At 43.5% G+C, this 27,981-nt stretch overlaps 1 protein-coding gene across 9 annotated transcripts in view; it reads left to right on the top strand.

The window, feature by feature from the left end:
- The window catches only part of LOC136621106 (protein polybromo-1-like), a 106,955-nt gene that overhangs the window by 2,773 nt on the left and 76,201 nt on the right, over positions 1-27,981 (top strand). For all 9 annotated transcript variants that reach the window (XM_066596348.1, XM_066596347.1, XM_066596349.1 and 6 more), the window contains exons 2-12: positions 5,613-5,768; positions 5,848-5,945; positions 8,178-8,325; positions 10,379-10,522; positions 10,823-10,939; positions 13,018-13,086; positions 13,470-13,568; positions 13,726-13,811; positions 14,656-14,747; positions 18,984-19,206; positions 21,136-21,277. In XM_066596348.1, the coding sequence (XP_066452445.1) occupies positions 5,628-5,768; positions 5,848-5,945; positions 8,178-8,325; positions 10,379-10,522; positions 10,823-10,939; positions 13,018-13,086; positions 13,470-13,568; positions 13,726-13,811; positions 14,656-14,747; positions 18,984-19,206; positions 21,136-21,277 (1,359 nt within the window). In that variant the 5' untranslated portion in view covers positions 5,613-5,627. The remainder of the gene's footprint in view (positions 1-5,612; positions 5,769-5,847; positions 5,946-8,177; positions 8,326-10,378; positions 10,523-10,822; positions 10,940-13,017; positions 13,087-13,469; positions 13,569-13,725; positions 13,812-14,655; positions 14,748-18,983; positions 19,207-21,135; positions 21,278-27,981) is intronic.

Below are 27,981 nucleotides of genomic sequence, written 5' to 3'. Positions count from 1 at the left end.
TTCTCTAGCCACACCAAGCAGCCGCCATCAGTGAAGGTGCCCGGTCATTCAATTCATTGTTGCTTCTAGAGGCGATGGGGACTACACAATGTAATATCCATAGTGCCTAAACACGCTGCGCTAATCCATGTGGCATCATAGAGATCACCGCTAACTTACCAACAATGGGATTGGATTCTGTGTAAGACCTCGGGCGGTGGCCCTGTCTTGCGAATGACCGTGGTGGCTCGCTGTTGGTCATGCGCAGTATTTCCTGCACAGTCACTTAACGATGATGCGGGTACAGCAGCCATTCGCATTGTTAATTTTTTTTCCCATGCAGGTGGAAAATTGCAATTACTTTTCACTCATGGGCAGGAAAAAAAGCATGCTATGGCAGGTAATTGCTGTGGAAGCCGTAGGCGGACGCAAATCTGACCGTGTGCCGGCGGCCATACGATTCTTCAATCGATCTGGAAAACTAACTGTAGTATAGCCTGCTCACCTCTCTTGTAGATGGGGTCCTGCAGCTCCAAGGACATCCACAGGGAAAGGGGGGATCCGGCACATAAAACTTACCGCTTTATTGTAGAGACTTGTAAAATCATCTGGTCAGGGCATCCAATGAAATAGAGCCCATTGTTCTCTATTGTCGCGTATATACCCTCAGTCCATATGTATGTACGTTGTGTACGGGCTGCAGGTATACGCATCATCGCTAAGTGAAACAAAAAGAAAACGGGTGTAATGCGCATGACCGCCTCTGTGAGTGTGCAGTCATACGCAGTTCACTTTTAGCCTTATGCAGCGTCACAGCCAAGTTTCCAGCTGTAAGAACAATCTAAAACGCTGCAGGGGCCCCACGCTTACAGCCATGAGGGCCCGGCCCGACCGCTTCCTCTACTTCTGTGCTGCTGGTGGCGGGGAGAGCGCCTGGCCCGGTGACTCGGAGCTCAGCTACATGAACCTGCTGACAGAATCCCATTAAAAACCAAATGATTGAGACAACAAGTGTGCTAACACACAAATAACATAATTGTGTAACCAAATATCAACGTTAAGAACGGCGTTTCATCATTCCTGCAGCTCATCGGAGGACAAGTTGTTGCACGCTGGCCAACAGTACCCAGATCTCCACTCCGTGGATGGGATAATATTGGATCATCATGAATTGCTGCCAACAATTTCTAAATTAGTTAATTTTTTTAAATAAATGAAATGGAAAAATGCCCCCCCCCCCCCCCCTGATGTGTTTTGTGGGGAATGAAATCTAGTTGAATGAGACTTCCAAATCATTACATTCTTTTTCTCTTTACATTTATTTACATTTTACACAACACCGTAATTTTTTTGGGATTCGGGTTGTAATACTTTGTGTTAGAGCGAAGAGAGCGTGACGCCAGTGCCAATGTTCCCAAAGCCTTATTGATGAGTGTTTCAATGACCTTTTGGTAAAAAGAAGTTTGGTATTGTGTTAGCCAGCAGAGCAAAATGTGATTGTTCTCAGCAAGAGAAACCAAGTCATCTTCTAGATATGATACCTTTTAATGGCTAACAAAATACATGATGTCCAAGCGAGCTTTCCAACCAACGCAGGGCTCTTCTTCAGCCGTAGGCCTCGTTCACACAAGCATGGCTTTAGTGCATTATAGGTGCGTGAAAAGATCGTGTCTATTAGAACCAATGGTCTCCTATAGAAGCGTTCACATAAAGGCATTTTAGACGCTCAAAATATTCGCACCTAACGAAAATAGGACACGCATAGCTGTAGTGCCCGCGTGTTAGGTCTGTGCTGCATGAACAGATGATGGGACCTGACCTATATTGGGTGCGTGATGCATGGGAGCTTTCCATAGACTCCTACCGGAGCTGGATAGCATGCAACACACACCTCTGATCGTGTGAATGCGCTAATTAAAGGGGTTGTCCCGCGAAAGCAAGTTGGGGTATACACTTCTGTATGGCCATATTAATGCACTTTGTAATGTACATTGTGCATTAAATGTGAGCCATACAGAAGTTATTCACTTACCTGTTCCGTTGCTAGCGTCCCCGTCTCCATGGTGCCGTCTAATTTTCAGCGTCTAATTGCCCGATTAGACGCGCTTGCGCAGTCCGGTCTTCTCCCTTCTGAATGGGGCCGCTCGTGCCGGAGAGCGGCTCCTCGTAGCTCCGCCCCGTCACGTGTGCAGATTCCAGCCAATCAGGAGGCTGGAATCGGCAATGGACCGCACAGAAGACCTGCGGTCCACCGAGGGTGAAGATCCCGGCGGCCATCTTCACCAGGTAAGTAAGAAGTCACCGGAGCGCGGGGATTCAGGTAAGCACTATCCGGTTTTCTTTTTTTATCCCTGCATCGGGTTTGTCTCGCGCCGAACGGGGGGCTATTGAAAAAAAAAAAACCCCGTTTCAGCGCGGGATAACCCCCTTTAAGCTAGAGACTTATCTATATACTATTTCCCCCCCCCCCCCCCCCCACATAAGACCCTGGTCTTTCAGTGCTATTTGGGCCGGCGAGCCCAGCGGTCATATCGGGCTATATGCCCTAGTCATTGTACTATCACTAAGCACCAACAACAAAGGCTGCTTAGTCCATCTTTCTGACACACTGTCCTGATGAAGCAGCTATACATAAAAAATGCTGCAGAAACGCATAGACAGATAGTAGCAATAGACTAGTCACGGGTGACAACCGTCATTAGCTACACGGAGACAACTGATCACACAGTTGCGTTTTTACCTGACAGCATTTTCTTTTTTGACCAGGTTACTGATATATCATTATCAGTGGATATAGCAGGTCTGTCCAAGAAAGGACAATTCTATCATCATAGATAGACCCACACACAACTGGTAGCTCTCTATGAAATTGTTGTTTGTTTGTTAGTGTGTGTTTTAGTGGGTTATTATTTTAAATTATATATTCAATAAAAGTTAAATTTTAACTATCTCAGTAGGTTCCCCACAGTGATGCACAAATAAGACCCTGTCTTATATTAAATTTTGTACAAAAAGAGGCACAATGTCTTATTCTCGGGGGTGTCTTATAATACTTACCTAGCAGCCAGCGTTTTGGTCCTTGGCGCTGGGCTGCGGCACTGCTGCAGGCTTCCTTTGTCGTCCTGCACACTGACAGAGCAGTTCTTCCTGGTAGCGGGGCGTGAATACCCCGCCTCCAGCAAGCTAATGCTTTAATTGGTTAATCGAGCGCCTCTGCCACTCAGAGCTGGCGCTCGATTTAATCAATCACAACCGTTCATTGAATGACATTACAAGGGAGTAATGCCCTGTTGGCGTGCAGGAGGACATGGGAAGCCTGCAGCAGCGACGGAGACCAGCACGAGGGACCTGAACGCCAGCTGCTAGGTAGGGCTTATTATCGGGAAACACCAGTGACAGTACATTCACACTTGTGTAAAAAAAGAACGCAGCATGTTCTATTTTACCATGTTTTACATGCGTACAGCCCTATTGTTTTCTATGGGTGAACACAGTACGTGCGCAGTTTCATTGCATATGTACAGTGTTTTTTACACATGTTTTAGGAAACCTGAGAAGACATTTTTAACCCCTTAAGGACCAGGCCGTTTTGTACCTTTAAGGACCAGACGCCTTTTAGGGATTTTACCCATGTGGTGGTTTAACTGCCCTATTTTTTTTCCTTCAACTACCAAAATTATTTTTGCTACGTTGTTTTTTTCCTGTAACATATAGGGCGATTTTATTTTTTTTTGTATTTTTTTTTTTCATTTATTTATTTTTTTTTCACTGACTTTTTTTTTCCATTTTTTTTTTTTTTTTTTAGTTTTATTGGGGGTAAAAAGCTTAAAAACTAATATATTTTTTAACATGTATAGTTATTTTTTTAAATTAGTACATTTACGCTAAAATACAATTACGCTTAATTTGATTCTGTAATGGCTTGACTTATTTATGTAATTATTGTTTTACGATATATGTTCCCCATGATGTCATCTAAGACCTCTGGGGGTCATTCACATGTTTTATATTTTCATTACACTCTTTCCCACTAGAGCTGGGGTAACCACAGGAGCCCCAGTTACAGAGGATACATCCCCTGTAGTGACAGTAGTCAGTGGCATATTTTTACGCTGGGTTTAACCCCTTAGTGACGGCGCTATCGTAAAACTACGTTCTGCTGTTGCAGGACGTGCATGGAGGGAGGTAGCGCTGCTATCTCCCTCCATACAGCGCGGGCGTCAGCTGTTTATTACAGCTGACACCCGCGGGCAATAGCCGCGCTTGGCCGTTCGCGGCTATTAACCCTTTAAATGCCGCTGTCAATTCTGACAGCAGCATTTAAATCCCTCGAACGCTGTTTGGGGGTCCCGCACTCCCCCAGCCCCCCCCCCCCCCCCCCACGGTGAGATCGGGGGAGCCGTGCAGGTGTCATGGCAGCCGGGGGCTTAATAAAAGGCACCAGGGCTGCCTTAGCAGACTGCCTATCAAGCCATCCACACAGGGTGGCTTGATAGATTGCCTGTAAAAAAGCAGTATGCCGTAATGCTATAGCATTACGTCATACTGCAGGAGCGATCAAAGCATCGCATGTTAAAGTCCCCCAGGGGGACTTCAAAGTAATGTAAGAAAAAAGATCAATTAAGTTTTTTAAATTGTAAAAAAAAAAAGAAAAGTTATAAAAGTTTAAATCACCCCCCTTTTGCCATATCAATTACTAAAAAATCTAAATCATAAAATAAAAATATGTATTTGGTATCGCCGCATCCGCAAAAGTCCGATCTATCAAAGTAGTGCATTATTTTTCCTGCACGGTGAACGTTGTCCGAAAAAAAAAAATAAAGAACGCCAGAAATACACTTTCTTAGTTACCCTTTCTTCCAGAAAAAATGCAATAAAAAGTGATCAAAAAGTTGTATGTGTTCCAAATTGATACTATCGGAAACTACAGGACATCCCGCAAAAAATGAGCCCTTGCTCAACTACGTCGACAGAAAAATAAAAGTTATTGCGCGCACAAAATGACCGCAGAAAATAATTGAAAAAAATTAAATATCTTTTAAAAAAAAATACAAGTACTACAGCAAAAAAAATACTATACAAGTTTGGTATCGTAGCAATCGTACTGACCCATAGAATAAAAATATCAGGTCGTTTTTGTTGCAGTCTGGGCGCCGTAGAAACAGGACGCACCGAAAATGGTGAAATGTCGTTTTTTTTTTTACATTTCTCTCCGCTAAGAATTTTTTAAAAGTTTTTCAGTACATTATATGGTACAATAAATAGTGCGATTGAAAAATACAACTTGTTCCGCAAAAAACAAGCCCTCATACAGCGACGTCGATGGATAAATAAAGGAGCTACGATTTTTTAAAAGGGAGTAGGAAAAAACAAAAATGGAAAAGAGCAAAAAAGCTCCGTCACTAAGGGGTTAAAGCCCAGGACCAGGTCAATTTACCGTGCTTGGTCCTTAATGGGTTAAAAAACGCAGGAAGCCAGTGCAGGGCAGCATGAGTAAAATACGCTGTTCATGCGAAAGCAAAGACCCAGCAATACAATAATGCGCCAGTATAATGCTGCAATTTTTAGCCAAGCATTTTCTTGTACGGTCATGTGAGCCCGGCCCTAATCTTATGAAATGCTGTGTTTTGCAGGACAACGTTGAACCGATGAGCTCTAAGAGGCGCAGAGCCACATCCCCCTCCAGCAGCGTCAGCGGCGGAGACTTTGATGATTCACCACATACCACAAGCACCCCAAACTCTGGCAGGAAACGGAGGAGACTTGCAAATGTGTCAAACGTAGATCCAGTAAGTCTACGCAGAGGTCTAGGGATAAGGAGGGGAACCGATGTTACAGACTAACAGCTCCGTATGTTTGTGTCCTCAGATCGCCGTGTGCCATGAACTCTACAACACCGTCAGGGACTACAAAGATGAGCAAGGTCGCATTCTGTGTGAGCTTTTTATTAGAGCCCCAAAACGCAGGTGAGGAACGCTGCTAGACGTTGGCAAAATGCTGACTTCATTCATTCCTCTCTCTGCACCACTATAAGGCTGGGCTCACACGGCCGCATGTGCAGAATGGGCTCTATGGTTGCGGAGTCCACAGTGGAATAGAACATGCTGCGTTTGATTACATAATTCTGACCAGCTAATGTGAGCGGAACTGTGTAAGCCAATGCATTTGATTGAACTGCGTATTACTGCGGATCATACGATCGTGGCATCCGCAATTCAAATCCGGTCATGTTAGACCGACCTAAGTTGAGTTTTAGTACCTAGATACCTGGTGAACCTGAAGGTGCACATACACATTAGATTGAAGTTGATGACACTGGACTCTTTCAACCAAATTGATCATTCTTTGGGTGACATTTGGTTGACCAGTAACACACGGTTATCATCTGAGAAGAGGTTAGCTATATTTGAAGTATTCGTGTCATTGACGAAAGAAAGAGATTTAATTGTTACAAAAGATCTTTCACCCGTGAATAATCCTTCCTTGACAGAACGTTCCCAGAAAGGCCTTTTGTCCGTCATTGAACATGTATGACCAATATGGAGAAGAATGTGTATGGCTACATGGTCCAGACTATATCGTTCAGTGGTTGTTCATCAATTTCTGTCTAGTGTGTGAGGCCGACTTGTAGGTTGCAGACAGTGGTCTCTGCTTTAGGGTAAATTCAGACATTGGATATTTACAGTGCAGATATACTACAGTGCAATACTTGTGGAAGGGGGTTAGAAAACCTCCATGTGTGGCAGAATAATCCCATGTGGAAATCCTAGCATGCTTTGCATCTCCAAATTTGTAGCAGGACTGTTTTATGGAAATGCTTCAGCTTTTTTACAGTGAATTTCATCCCTTTGATGTTCATGGGTAAAATCCATATGTAACACGTAGATTTTGTTGTGCGATTTACCATGGAAAAATTCAGCCACACGTGTGCTTGCCTTCATGGTAACCATCATATAACATGTTCCTTATCACTGTCAGTTGCAGACCATGACCTCATATAGGACCTTTTGGGGGTCATTCACATGGTCTTTTTTTTCCCCTCAATTTCGCACATTTCCACTCTAGATAGGGGTGTCCATAGGAGTCCCAGTTACGGGGAAAACATTCCCCTGTAGTGACAATAGTAACTGGCAGAGCTGATCAAGGCCTGCCAGGACCCTGCAGCTCTGCTGTAACAGGGGGCACCTGGTGGTCCCGTGACTGCCGACTCACGTAGTAAAAGAAACACTTCCACTTTCACAGGATCTGCTTCAAGGTATGTTGAGTAGGACTGTACCTGGGTCTAGCAATAAAACGGGTATCAACTGTTAAAATTCCCTTCTTATGGAAACATAATGTACTGGTGTGCTGTATATACATATTTGATACGGATATTGTATCTGTGTGACTCTCCCTTAATGTGAAGAATTCCTGATGTATGCAAAGTTATTTAATTATATACTGTATGGTATATTTCTTGCTCAATATAACGAGTTTAAAAAAGGGAGGAAGGGCTAAAAAAGACACATATTAGCTCAAAGAATTCAATATGAACAAAGACAAATCTGGTTGACGTGTTGATGGAGTCTTGTCTAATTCTGGATGTGAATTGACTGGTGTATACTCCGGTGTGTTGTAGACCGTGATCGGGCCATCATCCAATAGGGATGAGGTGGAATGCGTAGAGAGATCTGTGGGCAGGTCCCTATCCTCATTTGAATCCTTGGTCAGGGACTCAGATGAGGTAATAGGGAGGGATGATGCTGGTACGGGGAGTTGTGGTGCTGTGATCAAGTCATCGGATACTAAATCAAGTAGGGTTTCTTTATCCCTTTGTTCTGTCTGTTCTGATGACACGGTTGTGGGAGCTTGGGAGTATCTTGGGTGTTTGTCCTCCTGGGTGTTTAGATGTTAGGAGACCTTGTGAGTGGATGGGGTGTTCCTGGTTGTACTTGTATTTGTGGATTTGAGATTCTTATGTAGGTGGAAAGATGATTTCTTAGGTGCAGCTGTCAAATGGAGATTCTTTTTTTTTTTTTTTTTGTGGAAGCGAGAGATTTAAAAGGGTCGGAATAGTGTTTTTCTTTTTTTGTTATAGTCGTGTACTTTTTGTGGTGTTTTTACGCTGTTGTTGTTAGTTTCATAGTCCATGCCATCTCTACGTAGCTTTCCCAATTTTCTGTGGAGGATTTCCTTACATGACGTGATCTTGTCCCCAGGAACCAGCCGGATTATTATAACATCATTTCCCAGCCCATCGACTTAATGAAAATCCAGCAGAAGTTAAAGATGGATGAGTATGAAGATGTCAACCTGCTGACAGCGGACTTCCAGTTACTATTCCAGAATGCAAAAACTTATTATAAGGTGAGTTTTTCATTCATTGGTCAGTGTAAAGGGCCATTTGCACGTAATGATTGTCACACAAAATTTGTTCAAACAAGACAAAAATGCGCGATGATCATTCCGTCTGAATGTAAAGCCACTTTGTACTAGTCGTTTAATTTTTGTCTGTCGCACAGTTTCAACCAGCATAAAAATGATCGCTGGTTCGCTCACTTCTCGCTGCAGCTAAACGCTCCCTACTCCGTGCATACATAGAATGTGAAGCGCTGAGCGAGAAGTGAGCGATACTGAGCAGTCATCTTCCTGTCTAAACATTCTTCACCAGCACCAACAACTAGCGATGACGCTACCTGTTTGTGCAGGTCGTTTAGCCGACAGTCATCCTGTGTAAATGGGGCTTTAGGCAGTGGTCTCCACTAGAGATGAGCAAGCCTACTCGGTAAGGCGATATACTCGAGAGAGCATCGCCTTTTTCGAGTACCTGCTGGCTAGTCCCTGAAGATTCAGGGAGGGCGCGGGACAGCGAGGGGGAGCAGGCAGGAGAGTGAGAGAGATCCCTCCCTCTCTCTCTCTCTCCCGATTCCCTCTGCAACCCCCCGCTCACCCCTGCGCCCCCCCCCCCCCCCTCGAATCTTCAGGGACGAGCCAGCAGGTACTCGAAAAAGGCGATGCTCTCTTGAATATATAGCCTTACCGAGTATGCTTGCTCATCTCTAGTCCCCACATATATCTTGTGAACGTCGCCACCGTTCCCCAGCTTTCTCGCTGTAATTAGTAGCCCTCAGGCAGCGCAGTCTGCGCGCTGCTTGATTAGAAGCGGTGTAGGGATTTAATTTAGGAGTAACCCTATATAATCCATTAGAGGACTTGGCAGCAGCATTTTAGAGGAAAGATGCTTTATTACAATATAGTGTGAAATGAATAAAAATTGCATAATCCAGATGAAAGAAATTGAGAAAGTATAGTTCCTTTTTTTTTTTTCTTTTTACAGAGTTTTTTTTTTATTTCAATGGTATTGGGTGGCATATTAGTTTGGGTGTGGGTAGCACTGGTGGGCTGCTCCTGGCAAAACTGTTGTCCGTATCCATATAATGTTAGTCATTAAGTAAGATGAAAGGGAAGTGATCCGTTTTTCTATGTCATTTTTGTTTTTCAAAAATTAAATACTTACAGTTTTTAAATACTTTCATTTTCTTGGTTATGGCGGAAGGCACATTGCCATTATCTCCATTCATGTGCATTATGGCAAGCATAGCATATGTAATGTGTGTATTTATATATGTGGCTTTAGTATCCTATTATGTTCAATGGGAACTCACGTTGTTGTTCATACAGGGATTGGAAATCCATACTGCAGAAACAATTACCATGTAAGATGTTGACGCAGTTTGTGTCATGCGGCCATACACAAATTCAAGGCGTGTAAGAATACAAATCCTGGCAGAATTCCAAGACTTAACCTCATGTTTCAGCAACAGTTGATTTGGCAAATCCCATGGCTAATTTTTCTGATGTGGATTATGCCAATATGAAGAAGGCCTGATGGGCTATTTACATGGGATAAGCTGTCAGGCAAACTATGTCCGGCAGCTCCTCCCAGTGATGCTGTTACATAGGAGCGAGTATCACTGGTATTACTCAAAGCGCTGCCGACATGAAGGTGAAGCAGAACGGGGAGCTTTCTTTCCCCGCCGGCCTCCATTCATAGTAAGCAGATAGATTTTCAGAAATGACCGACTGCTGTTTACACTGAACAACCCGTCGTTCAGTTTCTGAATGCAGAATTTTCGTTCAGTCACTGTATGAAATACACGGCACGATTATTGCTCAAATTTCCACCGGACTGTGGAATTTGAATGATTCTAAATGATATAATTGTCCCTTGTAAAAAGTTGTACCAAAGTAACAAAACTTTTGCTTGCAGTAGATGTTTGCATTTAGTAATATAATTGTAAGAACTGAGCATGACCATGCCAACAATTGCATTAATGAGGTATCAGATTACTAACAAGTGAGTTCTGCATTGTGTTTCTACACTGTTTAAAAATCATTATATTTATTTTACATCCAACAGTCTGATACTCCAGAATACAAAGCGGCATGTAAGTTGTGGGACCTTTACCTGCGTACAAGAAATGAGTTCATCCAGAAGGGTGAATGTGAAGAGGATGATGATGACGACGAGGACACACGGGACACCGCAACTCCAGAAGCAGAGGTTAGTTGTCAAAGATTGTAGATCTTAAGAGGCCTGTCATGTCCTTGGGTCAACAAGGCTGGCCGGCTGCATAGCTTTGCAGCCAGGGCGCCGCTAACTGTCTCACAGCAGCTTCTCTTCCCCCCCCCCCCCCCCTCCCACCTACCTCCGATCATACCGAGACCCGTTAAATTCAGCTCACGGCACTTTGAATCCACAATGCTTTCTTTTTTTGGTGGTTGTTGTTTTTTTTTGTATGCTAAAAACAGCTTTTTTTTCATATTTGAGTACTATATAATTATTTTCTCTTTGTTTTCTTAGACTTCACAGAACTATTTAAAGCCAATCTTGGAACAACTGCTGGAAGCCATAACTGTTGCTGCGGATCCTAATGGCAGACTCATAAGTGAACTCTTTCAGAAAGTTCCTTCTAAGGTGGTGAGTAATTAATTCTGAATAGATTACACTCCCTGGCAGTAGTGTTCAGTAAGATTACGTTTGGCTATGCTGGTCAAATGGGACTGAGCTGCAGTATCAGGCACAGTTTCTACAAAAGGTATGGAGTTGGGCCTGGTAAACAGTGAAGGAGCACCACAGCCCCTTCAGTCAGCTGATTGCTGATAGTGCCAGGCGTGAGACTCCACCAGTCTGATATAGATCGTCTCTCCTAAGACTAGGCAGTCAATATCGAAGTCCTGGAAACTGCCTTTAAGATGGGTTCACACAGGGCGTAATTGCCGCTGAATGTCCGCAGATTTTCTACACGGACATTCCGACTAAGACTTTTTATCCCAGGATTAGCCAGCAAAGTGGACGAGATTTACAAAAATCTCGTCCACACACTGCGGACGATCCATTGCGACCAAGCTGCGCGTAAATTGACATGCTGTGCGGAAATCAAATTCTGTCAATTCTTTTCCTGTTTCTGCAGCGGCTTCTCTTTTCTCTATGGGGAGAGATGACCATAGCAGAATATAGTCGGCGAAGCCGTTGCAAAACCCGCGGCCTTGCATTTCTCTCGCGGGAATCTCGAAGTATTTCCATGTAGTCATTCTGTGAGATTTCCTTGGGATTTCAGTCCCACGTGAACCCAGCCTTAGGGTGCCTTCACACGTTGTGGAAATGCTGTGGTTTTTCTGCTGCTGAAATATTTACCATTAAAGTGAAAGGGATTAAAGCAAATCCCTTTCACATGTAGAGTGGAAAAACCGCTCCAGAATCTCTACTCTACTGTAGCTTTAACCAGCAGTTTTGCTGCATTTCCGCTATGGAAATTCTGCAGCGTTTCTGCAACGTGTGAACACATCCTTAAGATAGACACAAATCTAGCATTTTTAGAATTTAATTTGACACTTATTTACTAGAGTAGTGCTTCTTAATTCCAATCCTCAACCGGTCATGTTTTTGGGATGTCTTTAGTATTGCACAGGTGATGTACTTTCTGCACCTCAGAAATTGCCCCAGTTGTTCTTCCTTATAGGATATTCTCAAGTTATTACCTGTTGGAGGTACTTGGGGACTTGATTTAAAGTGACCCTCCGGTCCTGGTCCACTTGTGGCTACCTGATGCACACTGTGCATTAGTATGCATCAGTAATCTGACACTATATACTGCTTTGATTAACTAGTGCTGTCTATGTGAGCAGCACTGGCCAGTTAGATCAGCATATAGTGTCTTAAGACTCATTTAGATGGGACGAATGTCGGCCAAGCAATACACGACACTTATTCCCGCACATACTAGCTCCCATGCTGCTGCACAAGAGCCAGTATCGCTGTCTCACACAGCTGGAGGAGATTTTACTCCTTGCTCTCCATTGACCTTACACAGTTTCCGTTCAGTAGTGAACGACTGCTGTTTACACTGAGGGATCAGCGATCATTATGCTGCATAAACGATGGATAATGAGCTGAACAATGAGCATTCAGTGTAAAAAGCAGCCGTTCAGTACTTAATGGCCGCTATGTTAAGTCAATGGTGAGGGGCGGGCGAGTGTGAGGAGTGAAATATCCTCCAGCCCCCCGGGGGACCCTGCTGGCCACTCTGTGAGCGACCCAGCGATGTTCACTCCTGTGCAACAGCACGGGAGCGAGGACACAGTTTGCCCAACATTCATCCTGTCTAAATGGGCCTTTAGACTACCAATGCATACTAATGCACAGTTTGCATCACGTATTTAGAGAAGTGGTTTGGTTACTTGCACGAGCCATGACAACACGCCTTTGTGTGAGCGGCCGAAGAAATACTGTACTGGAGGATCCATCAGCAGAAATATGTGGCTGGTATTTGAATTTCTGTCATAGATGTGCAGTTTGAAGATGTTTTTTTTTTTGTTTTTTTTGTGTTAAAGAAACAACAAAAAATGTCATGCAAACAGGGATGCAGGGAGTGCAGGCTGGACGTAAATTTTTGAATCCATGCATCAAATTTAATACATGTTAGTAGATAACAAGTAAAGTCAAAGCTTATCAAGTCAAGTTGTTCTTAACTTTACATTCTGGTGTGTGTTTTTCAGCATTACCCAGACTACTACGCAATAATAAAAGATCCAATTGATCTGAAAACAATTTCCCAAAGGATTCAGGTGTGTAAATTGAATAGATTGCAGATTTAATATATCTATTGGGCTTTCAGCTGTTTATATATTTTGAGGCTTGTTCTTAAAGAGTACCTGCACTTTCAGAAATCTTTTGATATGTGATAGACATGTCAAAAATAGTAATCAGTTGGGGTCTCGCGCCTAAGACCCCCACTGCTTGCTAGAATGAGAGGGCTCAGCAGCCATAAACAGAGAAACATAGGGGGCACAGCGCTACAGCCCTCTCATTCTAGCGATCAGCAGGGGGCCTCAGCAGCGAAACCCCCACTGATCAATACGTTTGTTATATCTCTATGACATATCAAAAGTTTTCTTAAAGTGCAGGTACTCTGTAAAGGAAAATTTATGTTACCCTTTTTCATTTATAGGCAGGTTTTTATAAAAATCTAAATTCAATGGCCAAGGATATCGATCTGCTGGCAAAGAATGCCAAGACCTACAACGAACCAGGATCCCAGGTGTTCAAGGTGAGCAAATGATTTATATTCTGCAACAAAACATATTCTGGATGGATGACTTGTACTTTTCATGTTTTCCGCTCATCATAATGAATGTTTTAACATGTATTACTTTAATAAATTTTGCTCATATGTTGGTTTTTCTGTTTTTCCTTTTTTTTTTAAGGATGCCAACACAATAAAAAAACTGTTTGCACTTAAAAAGTCCGAACTTGACTGCACAGAATACTCCAAATCAAGTCTCCGCAGCAGGTGAGAGCACAGGAAGTACTAGCTATATCATTTTTTTAAATTTTTTTTAACCGTACCAATCATAAGTCCATCACATTTACCTCACGAAAGGGATTGTTCAAGTGGTTGTATCAATATTGCATGTTATCTCCTAACCTGTGGACCCTGCCGATCTCTGGAAATGGGATCCCATGGTCCTTTCTGTTTGTGTCGTCAGAATGAATGGAGTGCTGGCCCTCATGCGCCGTCAGATCATCATTCATTTCAATGGAGTTGACGGAAATACCCAATTTCTTGCTGCTCCAGTATCTAGGCAATCCTATTGAAAGTCAATGGAGCATCAGCGCACTTGCACCCCCTGCAGTGAGGAGGACGGGGGACACGGACCCTTGTTCTTGAAATTGGCGGGGGTTTCAACGATAGTAACTTGTAATCTTGGTACAACCCTTTTAACTGTTAGTTTGCATGTGGAGCATAAGTAATCTTCTGCATTTTGCTATAGCATAATGTATTCTTTATGCCATAAGCCTATTTTGGTCTTTGACAACTTTTGAGAGTTTATGAACACTATTAAGTCTGAAAAGCAGCCCAGAGCATGCTGAGATGTATTCGTCCCCTGCACTAGTGATGTGAGCGGTTCGTCTTGAGCATCTCCTAACAATAAGAGTCCAGATTACAATTCTCATCTAATTGTTATGTTGTAAATAGTCCTTAGCAGCTGTTAATATTTAATCTTCTGAAGTTCCATTGAAGTGGAGCTGCACTTTACATGCTGCTGAGGCATCTTGTGCTCCCAGTGGAACGTTCTGACTGACAGGAACGATTAGTCTACGTGACGCATTATTACGCTTGTCTAACTTTTCAGAAACAAGCGACCTGCACAAGGAGATCGACTGTCTGCTATAACCATGGCCCTCCAGTACGGCTCAGAGAGTGAGGAGGATGCTTCTCTAAATGGTAAGACCTACGTTTACTGCACAATGTGTATTTTCACAGACTTGTATATGATCAAACGCCATCATAACCATTTACTCAGCACACCAGCAGTAGATCATGTTAGATTATCTGCCTTTTTTTTTTTTTCTATCCCTTTTTAGGCCGCTTTCACACGCTGAGAAAATCGTGCAAGATCTGTGTGTTACAAGACGCACAAATCTCGCTCTTTTATGAACCCCATTCCTTTGTATGCAGTAATATACATAAGCGATTTATGCTTTACCCTCCACCCCCACATCGCATTGCAGGAAACAATCGCGGCATGCTCTATATTTGCGCGTTCCTTGGAACGCATCGCCCATTGTTTTCAAAGAGCCTGGAAAACACATTGCTCGGCATTCAATGTACATATATCTATTGGGAAACCCTTGCCGATCCTTTCAGCCATGCTGGAGGATTGCAGCTGTACTGAAGTGATGGGAAGTGTTTTTGACACAATAATGCCTCCCATCCGCAGGGACATAGCGCTGTATTGGGCTGAGTTTCACAGCCTGATATTGCACTCGGTAGTGTGCAGGAAGCCTTAGATAGCCATGTGGCTCGTAATACAGTGCCCAATACTAGCCTTAGGCCGGCTGCACACGATCAGGTTAGATTCCGCATGTGGGACCCCACAGCAGAAACTGACCCTGCCCGGCGGACATGCACAGTACAGATTTTTTTTAAACCCCTGCTTTTCCCACGTCATCACCCAGCGATGACGCGGAATCCGCGACCTTTCTGTAATGTCAATTGCAGAAGGGCCGCGAGTTGGACGTCTTCCATTGACTTTTAAGCGTCTCGGAATCCACTTAAAAATAGAGCATGCTGCATTTTTTTTCCTCTGCAAGGGGAAAATCGCAATTGATTTCTGCTAGTGTGCAGGAAAAAGTGCTTTTCCATAGCATGGTATGGGTGGTATTTGCTGCAGAATCCGGAGCTGGACGCTTGCTCTGGATTCTACAATGAAAATATGCCCGTGTGCAGGTGGCCTGTGTGTAGAGGGTCAGACTAGTTGTGGAATATGACAGACTAAAAACTTCTAATGGAAAACTCAGCATCTGGTGGATGCTATCTTCTTTCTTGCTTCTCGTTACTGTGGACACCACATGAACAAATCGGCATGTACTATTATTTTTGCATTGCCTCTGTATTGAAGATCCTAGATAAGGTCAGTAAAGGAGTAACAAAGGAATACCAAGCAGGGTTGTGGTGGTCAATTTATACCTTCTCACTTTCACGTTCCCATATGTCATTGGACTACAAATATATAAATTATGTATATATAATACGTGTTTAATGTATCTCGTACAATTACAGTTTTTATAGAATTGGTAATGGAAACCTTGTTGACATCCAGAGGATGAATAGCTCTTGTAATGTTCATCTGAACAGTTGAAACACAAAGCTTTTTAGTAAGCTGCATAGATGTCCATTATACAGTTATTGGGCATAGTTTGCATAAACTGGAAAACTTAAAAACGGCTAAGCATGAAGCTTAGTTTCTGTTACATCTCCTACTTCTGGAGGATTTTCATAGTTTTACTCCCCCCTAAACACACCATATGCTTATAGGGTACCTGCACTTTCAGATGACTCTTCGGAATAAGCTGCCATGTGTCTGTATATGAGGAATAATACTGTAGCTGCCCATTATGCGATTTCTATCCTACATTTTTTTTCCCCCCTACAGGCTGTATCTGTAAGTCCACATTCAGACTGCCATGTGCGAGTTGCTCCTGAATTTCTCAGGGCACAACTCGCATTGGACAGCACCCCATTCATGTGCTATCTAGTGTGCAAGACTGTGCATATTTGCATGTCCTACTCTCGTCTGTGAAATGAACCAGAGTAAAGCATAGATCAGTCTGCACATGTGACTAGCCTAATGGTCTTTAATTGGTCTGTGAAATAAACGGACAGGGCACGGACGGGAAAATGGCTGTGTGAATGAGCCCTAATTCTCAGTCTTCTCTGAGTTAGTGGGTGGAGACTGCTGCATACACTACACATGTGGCAAAAAAAGGCTTGCTCCTTACGGGCTCTTTAACATGGCTGTTTTACGTATTACAGTCCATGAATATGCAGCGTATTCATGGACTGAAATACGTAGAAACACACAAGGAATCGGCTTATGTGAAAAAAAAATGCACAAAGTCCTGTTGATTGTATTCACAAATACACAGGGAATATGCAGAAATAACAGTCTGATGGTAGACATTATAGAGCAATACTGAGCAGAGTGGATGTGATTCGGTAGCTGTGGCACACGTATTACCATCAGCTGATGCAGCACATCTGTGTGAGGCTTCTCGATCCCTTCAGGTAGCTTCCTGTCTGTCCGTAGGCCATAGAAGGTAGTTGCACTCATATTCATTTAGTTGTTACGCATGTCAGCAGGAGACGATGGGTTAAAACAAGTGACATCAAATGGGCTGCCTTGCGTTTTTTTTGCGCATGTGAAAACCACAGTGAATACAGATGCAACTTGCACACGAGAGGGAAAAAAAAACATACTAAACTTGCACATACACAAGCAGTGAAAACTGCAATTTTTCATGCACCAAAACTGCATAGGCTTATGTGAATCTGCCATAAAATGGTAGGAGGAAGGGTGCCAAGAGTATGAGAGCGAGCAGGCTTGCATCCATGTTGTCTGCGCTGCAACTCCACTATAGCTATACCATGGCAGACAGGGGTTATAGTTCCTGGCTGTGGAGCAGATACATATTTATCTAATTCACCAATGCCTGAGCTTTAAAGAGAAGGCACCATGGAAGTACAAGGGGGTCTAAGGTGGTTGTTCACTTTAAGATCTCCCCTAATTCTCCCATGAGCCGCTTGTTAAAGGAAGAAAGCAGATTATCTGCTGCAAACGACTCTGTCAGCAGTTGTATCCCAGAGGAACAATGTATCTGGCCGTTGGATATCCAACATGTGCAACACTTGTCTAGCCTGACCGTGGGTGATAATTGGGCCTCCATTCTACAGATTAGATTGTCTTCAGATCCTGCTTGGGGATTTGGACTGGGATTGTATACTGCAGTTGTAGGAAAATGTCAGTGTGGGAGAAAACAAGGCTGATCCACAGCAAAACACGGAGGACATGAAGAACATGAAAAAACTGAGCACTTTCCATACACATGCATAAAGTTCCCTGGACTGCAATAGAACACTGTAAATCACTACAGCACCAAAAATGTACATGTACTATACCGTACTAGCCTTTCTCGGCTGTATAGTAGCACCTGAGTGCAAATTGGACCTGTGGCCCCCAAAGTTCAGCATCAGATCAAGTGAGCAAGATTTGTGTGGATCAGTTTCAGAGTGAATCCGAATTAGAACGGGCAAATGTTCCAACTCCGAATGAAGCCTGGTCATCAGTGCTAAACTAGCTGAGGTCAGTGTTTCAAAAGCTGACAATTTAGTGAGGTTTTCTTGTTCAATGCTACCAAGAGTATACTGCAAATGCTGTGATTCAAAGAAAAACATGCTTTGGAAGGGGATCCTGTGGATGGGAACAACTTTTGATGAAAGGGGTCAGAGGAGATGTCAAGAATCATTCTGACAAACAGGCGCTGGAATGTCAAGGAAATTGCAGCTAACACAACACTGGTGCTCCAACTAATGTGTCTGAACACACAACTCGTCGTTCCTTAGCACAGTCAGTGTATAACAGCAGATGACCAATTCCAATGCCATTGCTGACTAAGGCTTATAAATTGCATCAATGGAAGAACATTACCTGGTCAGATCAATCCCTGCTGATGGCAGGGTCAACATGAATCGATGACATCCTTCTGTGAGACGTCAACAGTTCAGGCTGGTGGAGTAATGGTGTGGGGAATCCGTTCTTGGCGCACCATGGGCCTTGTGAATGGACACCACCATCAATTGTTGCAGTTCTGATATTCAAACTGTGATTAGTTGGGTTTCTTTAATATAAAATGGTCATTCAGTATATATTAAAGTGGTAATCTAGGGACATTCATCACCCAGGATAGGTCATAGAAATCTAATTGCAGGAGCTCCATGACTGGGACCTCCGCCAGTCACTATTGAGGAGTGAGGGGAAATCTTAGTTCTAGTGAATAATAGGGGTCCCAGCCATCAGATATTCTGTACATAGGTGATAAATGTCCTTAATGGTTCAACCCATTTTATGTTTGCTTTGTCTCTCCTCTGTGTGAGAATAACTTGGTATCTCTGTTTGTATAGCTGCATCAGCCATCCGCTATGAAGAAGCAGAGTCTGAAGGAGAAAGTATAACCTCATTCATGGATATATCTAGCCCATTATATCAACTTTACGAGACCGTTAGGTCTTGTCGGAATAACCAGGGTCAACTGATTGCCGAGCCCTTCTTCCACCTCCCGTCAAAGAAGAAGTATCCAGATTATTACCAGCAAATCAAGAACCCTGTATCGCTACAGCAGATTAGGTAAACACAATGTACTTACTGTCATAAATATGATGACAACCACCTTAATAAATCTTATTATCTGTGTCTTAAAGGGGTTGTCCATTGGCTAAAAAAAAAAAACCTTTAGTAACTGCTGACAAAAAAATAAGCCTATACCTGTTGGGTTCTCCATTCTCCAACCACTTCAGAGCTTAGATAGGGTGTGATCGCATCACCCAGAAGTAGGTGGAGGCTGGCAGAAACTGGCGGAAGAAGAATGCAACGGTTGAGTGTTGGCTGCTTTATTTTTTGCCAGCAGTCAGATGAAGCCGCTGGACAACCCGTATAATATTACTATTATCTGTGATTGGACAACAGTTAAAAGGTCACTACTGTTTTGACTGGACACAGCTGATGTAGCAGTTTGAGTGCAGACGGATTTGCTAATTAACCCCTTAAAGCTACAGGACATACAGTTACGTCTTGCAGCTTCGGGGTATGTATCAAGGGGGATCATAGGTGGATCCTGCTCCATACAACTCTGGTGTCGGCTGTTTCTTACAGCAGACACCCACCCATATGCAATCAGGATAAAAAGGAAAAAACACACTTTTGCGCTCCGTCAAACTATGTCAATGCATGTGGGGATCTTACTTGTTAGGGGGTGCCTGGACTCCTGGCACCCCTTACATCCAAGGAAGCAGAAAATCCAGTAGAGAAAGGCGTATTCCTGTAGATCAATTTATTGTATTTAAAACAAATTAGTGGTGCTGCGACGCGCTTCGGCTTATACCAAGCCTTTTTCAAGCATCCACCCATAACCGCTCTGATAAGCCGCGCCACTCATCGGAGCTGTTAACTTTTTAAATGCCACATTCAATTCTGACAGCGGAATTCAAATGCCTCGATCGATGTTCAGGGGTCCCATACGGCCTTCTGTGATGAGATCACGGGTTGCTGTGCTGTTGTCATGGCAGCCAGAGGCCTTCTTAAAGAACCCAGGGCTGCCATTGTAGAGTGCCTATCAAGCCATGCCTGTGGGGTGGCTTGATAGATTGTCTGTCAGATCGGAGTATGATGTAATGCTATGGCATTATATCATAATGCAGGAGAGATCTAAGTAGCAAATGTTCTTGTCTCCTACGGGGACAAAAAAGTAAAAAGAAATGTAAAAAAGTTTAACTAAGGCCTCCCTATGCAGACGCTTTTTTCGGCGATTACTGCAGCGTTTTCAGCGCTGTGGTATAAAACTCCCATTGTTATCAATGGAGCCTCTTATACAGGCACCCAGAAAGTGCCGTGATTTTTAAGCTGAGTCTGTTCTATTGTTCGGCGTTTAGTGCACCTCAGCATTGATGGGGTGTGCGGTACTTAGATTGCTTATGCAGTATGATGTAATGCCGTAGCATTACATCACACTGCGTTCTGACAGGCAGCCTATGAAGCCTGACATGACAGCCCTGGGGTCTTTCAGAAGGACCCCGGCTGCCATGACACCAGCTTGGCTCTCCAAATCTCACTGCGGGGGAGCCGTACTGGATCCCCAAACATCGCTCGAGGGATTTAAATGGTTAACATGGGATTTAAATGGCATTTAAAGGGTTAACAGTCCTGATCGGCCGCGCGGCTGAACAGGACTGCTGCACATAGGTGTCAGCTGTAATAAACAGCTGACATCTGCGATGTATGGAAGGCGATAGCAGCGCTATCTCCCTCCATACACGTCCTGCAATGCAGGACATAAAAACACGATAGTGTGGTCACTAATATCTGTGGCTGGTATTATAATATCTTTTTTTTTTTTCTGTAGCGTTTGAATGTATTTTGTTGGTTTTTAGTGTAGAACTTTACACCAAAGCTGCAGCAAATCCGTATGTGTCCACGTGGCCTTAAAGGGCACAGTTTGTTTTATTAACTAAATCCGTATTAAAGCAGTCTTTTTTTTTTTTTTTTTTTTTTCTTTTACAGAACTAAGCTGAAGAACCAAGATTACGATAGTCTGGACCAGCTGGAGGCCGACTTAAATTTGATGTTTGAGAATGCAAAGCGTTACAATGTCCCAAATTCAGCAATTTACAAGCGGGTCTTTAAACTGCAGCAGCTAATGCAGGTAAGAACTGGAAGATGGAGCTGTGTAGCTATACCCGCCCAGCACTTGGCTCGCCTTGTTTTTGGAGTATATTGGGTTATTCCATCTTGTTGAGCTTGTTTTTGGATTTTTTTTTTCCTCTTTACCTTGATGTGGAAAGCTAAGAAAATTTCTGTCGACATACAAATTGACTTGCTTGCTGTTTTTTAGTAGATAATGTGACTGCACTTGGTTTAGAAAACAGTATATGTATAGAGGAAGCTTTGCTACACACAAGCTTTATTTTCTATTCTCTGCTAGACTAGGCTCACAGGATTGTAAGATTACGGCATATTATGTCTGTGTGATACGCAGTAATTTGCAGGCAATCAAATATATCATTATACATTATCATAATCAAATACATTGCCTTACGCAATTTTACTCACATTTGCGTGAAATCTAAACAAAAAAAACCTGGTGTACTGCGTGTGAGATACGCTGTCATGCGCAGTGTTACACTTTCGGCGGTGTGAGCCCGGTCTTATCTGTGGCTGTTATATTGGTTTGCTTTCCCTTTGGCGGCTGGTCTGCTGAATATATTTACTTTTTAAAGGTCAATGACAAGTTTACTAGAAACTTGTACCTCTGCAATACTGATGTGAGAATTGGCTAAACAGAAAATCGCTAATTTAAAATGACATTTTTGTGCTGAAAAATGACTATAAAGTGCCGCCACTAGGGGGGGATCTCACTTCCTTTTACACTGCTGTTCCTTGTGTGTTGTATATCTTTAGCAGCAATGAGTGGGATATAGGACAAAGTATCTACTAGTTCATACACGACCCATTGGAAACTAGAAAAGGGCAACAATGGGAACAAATATCAGAATCGGTATTGCAGGTTACAATCTATAACAAGACCCCGTCGGCCGGCTCATCATATACCTCTGTGTATAGCCATATACGCTCTGACTAATCCTATAAACACATTCTCAGGACGTGTCCTGTATGTAAGTTGGGGCTCATTCCCAGGAGCGTAAGTTCACCGTGTATTACGCATACGATGTACACGGTGAATGGAGTCAATGAAACTATATTGATCCATTCACATTTGCATATAATACACGCGTAAAAAAGCCTGGAGCATGTTCTGTTTTACCGCATATTATGCGCGTACAGCCCTATTGTTTTCCATGGGTTTTGTATTAAACGCTGCACATATGCAATTGCGCATGTGCAATGTTTAATATGCAACCTTGCTATGAGACAGCTGGGAAGTAAGAAACTGGTCACACTGCTTACACTAGGTGCATAATTGCTGCCATATGCAGTTATTGCAGGCTCACACAGCGGCAAAAGACAGCGTTTTACGCATACGGCTGTGTGACTAAGGCCGAGGGCTGGGTTCACGGGTTAGTAATTGCCGTGGAATTTCCATGCAGACTTTCCACTTGTATTTTTAAACCCAAGACTTAGCAGCAAAGTGGTCGAGATTTGCGAAAATCTTGTTCACCCGCTGCGGAAAGTGACATGTGGAACAGAATTCTAATCCGTGACGCGTCAGTTGTATCACTGTTTCTGCTGCGGGCTCTTTTCTCTCTATGGGGAGAGATTTCCGCAGCAGAATACAAGTGGAAAAGCTGCTTCAAACCAACGCCAAATAGCGCAGGTTTTGAAGCAATCTTTTCGCTGCGGACATATTGCGGAATTTCCGTGCAGTCCCACTGTGCACCTTCAATGAGATTTTCACCCCGCGGGAACCCAGCCCAAAGAATCTGACTACAGCGATCTGCACTTAAAACATAAACACAAATAGCCCCCATGTTTTGCCAAGTTCCCCGGCTTTATTAGGAAAAATGGGGCACAGATGGTCTGAAATAAATAGTAATGGGCCGAGAGCACCTCACACGGGGGCCAATCACGTCCTATCTCGGGCCAATGCAAAATTATTATCCCAGACAAACACCCAAATGGGTAAATCAAAAGACGTATATCAAGTTCTGAGGTCCAATTGCATTCAAGCGCCTTCCTATAGCGTCCGACATCCCTACAACAGGATCACAGAGGCTAGCGCTGAATGGTAGCAGCATATATGTGGCCGGGACCGACGGTGAAAAACTAACTAAAATCTAGGGCTGTAGGCCAGAGCCCGGACTTAGATGATGGCGAGCTCTTGTGGGTCACATCTTTAGTGCATATGCTGCTTAACAAAGGTAGGACTTGGGTCACTCATACGTGTGTGCAGAAAATGCTGCTCGAAACCGGGGCATTTTACTGCGATTTCAAGCGGCAGTTTTTAAGGCATGTTACAGCGTTTGACAGCGCCTTTTAACATAATTCATTGTGATGACTGATGAGGTGCGTTAGAAAATGCACATAGAGCACCCAAGAATCACAGCATTAGTAATGCCGCATTTGAGCACAGTTCTGTGAGGCCCCATTGAAGTCAATGGCAGCATTGTACTGCAGTTACCATCATGCTCGGGACGCCATGCTAATCGCAGTTAAAATTGTCCTCTGTGAGAGCGGCCGTAGTCAGCATGCTTACCCAATACCTGACCTGGAGTAATACTCTCATCTATTTAATTTGTGCACACTCGGCGCATGCCCCATGTGTATTAATTAGAACTTTAACTAAGGTCGTCTTCACAATGGCGCACGCGCCTGAGCGCTGCTTTTCTGCAAAATAAACAATGTTACTTTGCGCGTGCATTGGCGTATTGTACTGTAATGAGTTCAGATGTGACCTGGAGAAATTGAGTCATTATTTAACTTGTTCATGCCCAGGGTATGCCCCTTGTATATAAGGCCTCATGTCCACAGGCACGCACATTTTCCCCATGCAGAACCCTGCAGCAGATTCCACCCGGCCCGCAGACATGATGCCAGAGAATACAATATACTCACCTGTCCGGACGCTGTGGGGCTCCCCTCCATGCAGGCTGGATCTTCTTTCTTCTGCAAGGCGGATGTGCTCGGGATGCTGGCGGCATGCAATCCGCGCGCCGGGGTAAATGACATCCGCCGGTATTTAATTACCTGCGGGTGCCCAATGATTCCCTATGGGAGACCAGCGCAGATTTATTAAACCTATTTTCCCCGTGGACATTGGGCCTTAGTTAGGACTTGGACTGAGACTGGGGAGATTGTCAGCTGGCCATTGAAGATCTGTGTCGGCAAAATGGTACAAGAATTGAGAAGAATCCTCTCCAAACACCTCGGTCATTTATAACAAGACCCCATCGTCCCAGCTTGGGAACACCAAAATACAGTAGAATGTCGGTTCGCAAACAGCATTCTACAAAACTGCAGCACGCAAATGTACGTACGTCAGTGCGAAACCGGCCTTAGTCGAAGTTCTAATTTGTACACATGGGGCATGTGCTGGGTGTGAGCAAATTAGATAGAGGAGAGTAGTCTCTGTAGTCACAGTAGAGCAGGTCCGTAGCTGCAGTAAGGACACGTCCTGAGATGTACCTTATAGGATTAGTCAGAGCGTATATGGCTATACACAGAGGTATATGATGAGCCGGCCGATGGGGGTCTCGTTAGAATCCGTATTGCAGGTTACAGTCTATGACATTTGTTCACATTGTTGCAGTTTTCTAGTTCCCAACGGGTCGTGTATGAACTAGTAGATACATCATCCTATATCCCACTCATGGTGACACAGCTCTGTGGTTTTAGCTTCACACTATTCTTGGGTGCTTTTTACATTATTGAAATAGAACTTTTATGTATAACTAAAGGAATAATTAGGGTCTCCTTTTGCCTTGTGGGTGTTTTTTGTTCTAAGTAAAGTTTGTGTTTGTGCATCTTTAGCTGCAGACACACTGAGATGGATTACAGGAAGTGGGGGGAGTCTGCTTGTGTTGTCTTATGCTGCTTGTAGAAGTCTGAGGGGGGGGGGGGAGGGCGAGCTGCAAGGGGGGGGGGGGAGTAGTAGAGAAATTTCCATACTGATACGGCTGCAACTTCTAGTATGTGAGTAACTTTTTTACAGCTACTAAATTGGCATATACACTGCTCAGTACTGCTGTATAATGTATCCCAATTACTTATGAGAGTGTGCTGCAGAGAGATTGGAGTGCAGGATATCTTCTTTTCTGTGTATGCAGCTATCATAGCAGCAAATCTCCACCAGCAGCTCTGGGACAACTGACAATTATAGATACAGGCTACAGAGGGGAAGACTGGGGGAAAATACCATGTGCAAGTCTTAAAAAGGTCATAATTACTGCTACTCTCATGTACACAAAACAGTATATTCTGTAAATTCATCTCAAAGTGCAGGGATGCTTTAACTTTTTCTTTTGTCTATTTAAAAAATTGATGTGATTTGGTCCTTTTGGGATAGAAATGGATTTATATGCAATTTATGAATGAATTTTAAAGGTAAAGTCCAGGAAAATGTTTAGGCCTTTTTTGCTTTTTGATCTATATACAGCAGAAAGTGGCTACAATGGAGCTGGAAGTTCTCTGTATTACCAGTACTTTGTGCATGTAGGGGGTGGCAGTGCAGGAAGATTTTGAGCTTCATTCAGTAGTCTCGGAGACAGTACAATGAGGAACGGCAAATAGGCAGCACTTGGGGTAGTATACCAAATTCTAGGTGCAAGTGCAATATAGTAAGTGGAGAATAAAATCGCTTCAACATGAGTTAGTATGGAAACCAAAGTTATCCCCTCCTCCAGATGGCAATCACTGGCACCCCATACAAGAATAGTCAGGTGCTGGCAGAAACCAAATAGACGGACTAAAAAAAATTATAAAGTGCTTAGGGGTTTAACCATAATACCCCTTTTTCTGAAGTCGAAATATACACACAGGCTAAAGTTAAAAACCAAAATAAATACAGTATTTATACATCTCTTTTACAACTCGCCATTCTAGAGCTGTTCACCCACAAAGCGGAGCAGCGCATCTTGTGGGATCTGGTGCTGTTCTCCCACCTGCACTCAAGCCTAGTGCTCCAGCAGAGCAGCCATCGCACCCCATGCAGCCACCCAGCGTGCCAATGCAGAATCTAGTATATCATCAGAGAAGGAAAATCGCGTCAACCCCTGAACAGCAATATAGCTTAGTTTATGGTGCTGTTCAGAGATGGCAGATTCATTTAAGGACTTGTAGTCTACAGAGCGCCTTGGAAACTTGTATTTCTGTGTGAAAGATTATCTGGCCCTGGAGTGTTAAATGACCGTAGAAGATTCGTTTTCACTAATTATGAAAATTTGCATAGAGTTGATGTAGAGCTTGCACATTGTAATATTCGAGGGGGTAAGTAAAGGAAACGGGAATCTTCTTGTGGTTGGCTGGGTGTTACAAGTACAGGCTTCTACTGTATCTGTAGGTGAATGTCTGCGGAGGCCTTCTGAGTCGTTGGGGAAGGTGGCGTTTGGTTCCAGGGATTTTTATATATATTTTTTAATTAACAAGTATTTTCACATAAAAAGTGTTATAAACGCTGCCAGGACTCCTGGACAGCGGTGGCCCGTCGGAGAGGTATAGATCTCATGGCATACTGCGGTATACATGTAGCACTAGTTTCCAGTCCAGAACCCCGATGTACGGGGAGCGTCTGGCATCAGAATGCTGTTCTCCTGTCAGTGGTAAATACTGTATATTTTGCACTACGGCTCTGATTTTCAACCACTTACAATTCAGGATAGTGGTAATTCTTTATTAGAAAATAACTATTGTTTAACCCCTTCACAACCACCTCCTGCAGATATACAGTGCCGGCAGTGTGCCAGTTTACTTTTTTCTATCAGCCATATCTGGCTTCTAGTTTCAAGGACGCTCTGGCTATAACTAGCCTCTGATCCGGGTGCCCACATCGGGTCCTAATTGGTTCAGGTCCAGATTATGGCACCTGGATCAAAAGTGGTTTGTTTAGCCCATCCCATGCTGCAGGAACACCATGACTGGCGGGTTCCTGCAGCACAGGAGCGATCAGCTGCCACAGGAAGTAACCTTGGTATCTGTTCCCAATGTTAGTGGCTGTGACAGCTGATCTGTCCTGTTCTGTAGAGACCCCCCCCCAATATTGGATAAGTCTAAACCCCCAAATGTGAAATCACTGCTTCCTTATTTGGGTGCTTGCTAGGGAATCCCTGTGACATCAGCAATGACATCACAGGGATTTCCTCTGTATACAGGAACTTGCAGGCATGCAGAGTGGATGTGCATCTTCTCTGCCTGTCTGGGACTACAAATCACTGCTTAGAATGATCTAATGTCCTGTTAAAATGTGAAAAAGTGAAAAAAAATTAAAAAATGAAAAAGCCTCCCTTCCCCCTAAAAATCTGCATCTCCCAAATCTTCTGTACTAAAAATGTTTCTGTACTTGGATGGTTATATGATAGGATGTAGTTGTCAGTTGGTCATGTGAACGCATATACTGTGAATTATCGGAGCCCTCGCTGCAGCACTAGGCTTTACTCCAAGCTGACTCATTCACTGCAAAGTGGAGGTTGTAGAAAGGAGAGGTAGAAAAAAACAAAATTGAATGAGAACTGAATGCACAAATGAATGCATCATAAGCTACTACCGATAAACCTCAGAAATTGGTGACAAACTCCTCCATGGTTTCTTATTTGTGAGATCTTGTGCCCTTCATCGGGTACTTGTGATTTAGGTCCCTTTTACACAAACCAATTCTGGTTCAGATTCTCACTGGATCGCAGGAAGCTGAATGATATCCGTCAGTGTAAGGGCTGCCGGCGACTGAATGACCAGCAGCAA

Source organism: Eleutherodactylus coqui, chromosome 3 (genome assembly GCF_035609145.1).
Source record: "Eleutherodactylus coqui strain aEleCoq1 chromosome 3, aEleCoq1.hap1, whole genome shotgun sequence".
Classification (NCBI taxonomy): domain Eukaryota; kingdom Metazoa; phylum Chordata; class Amphibia; order Anura; family Eleutherodactylidae; genus Eleutherodactylus; species Eleutherodactylus coqui.
This window is presented reverse-complemented; position numbering and strand designations above follow the sequence as displayed.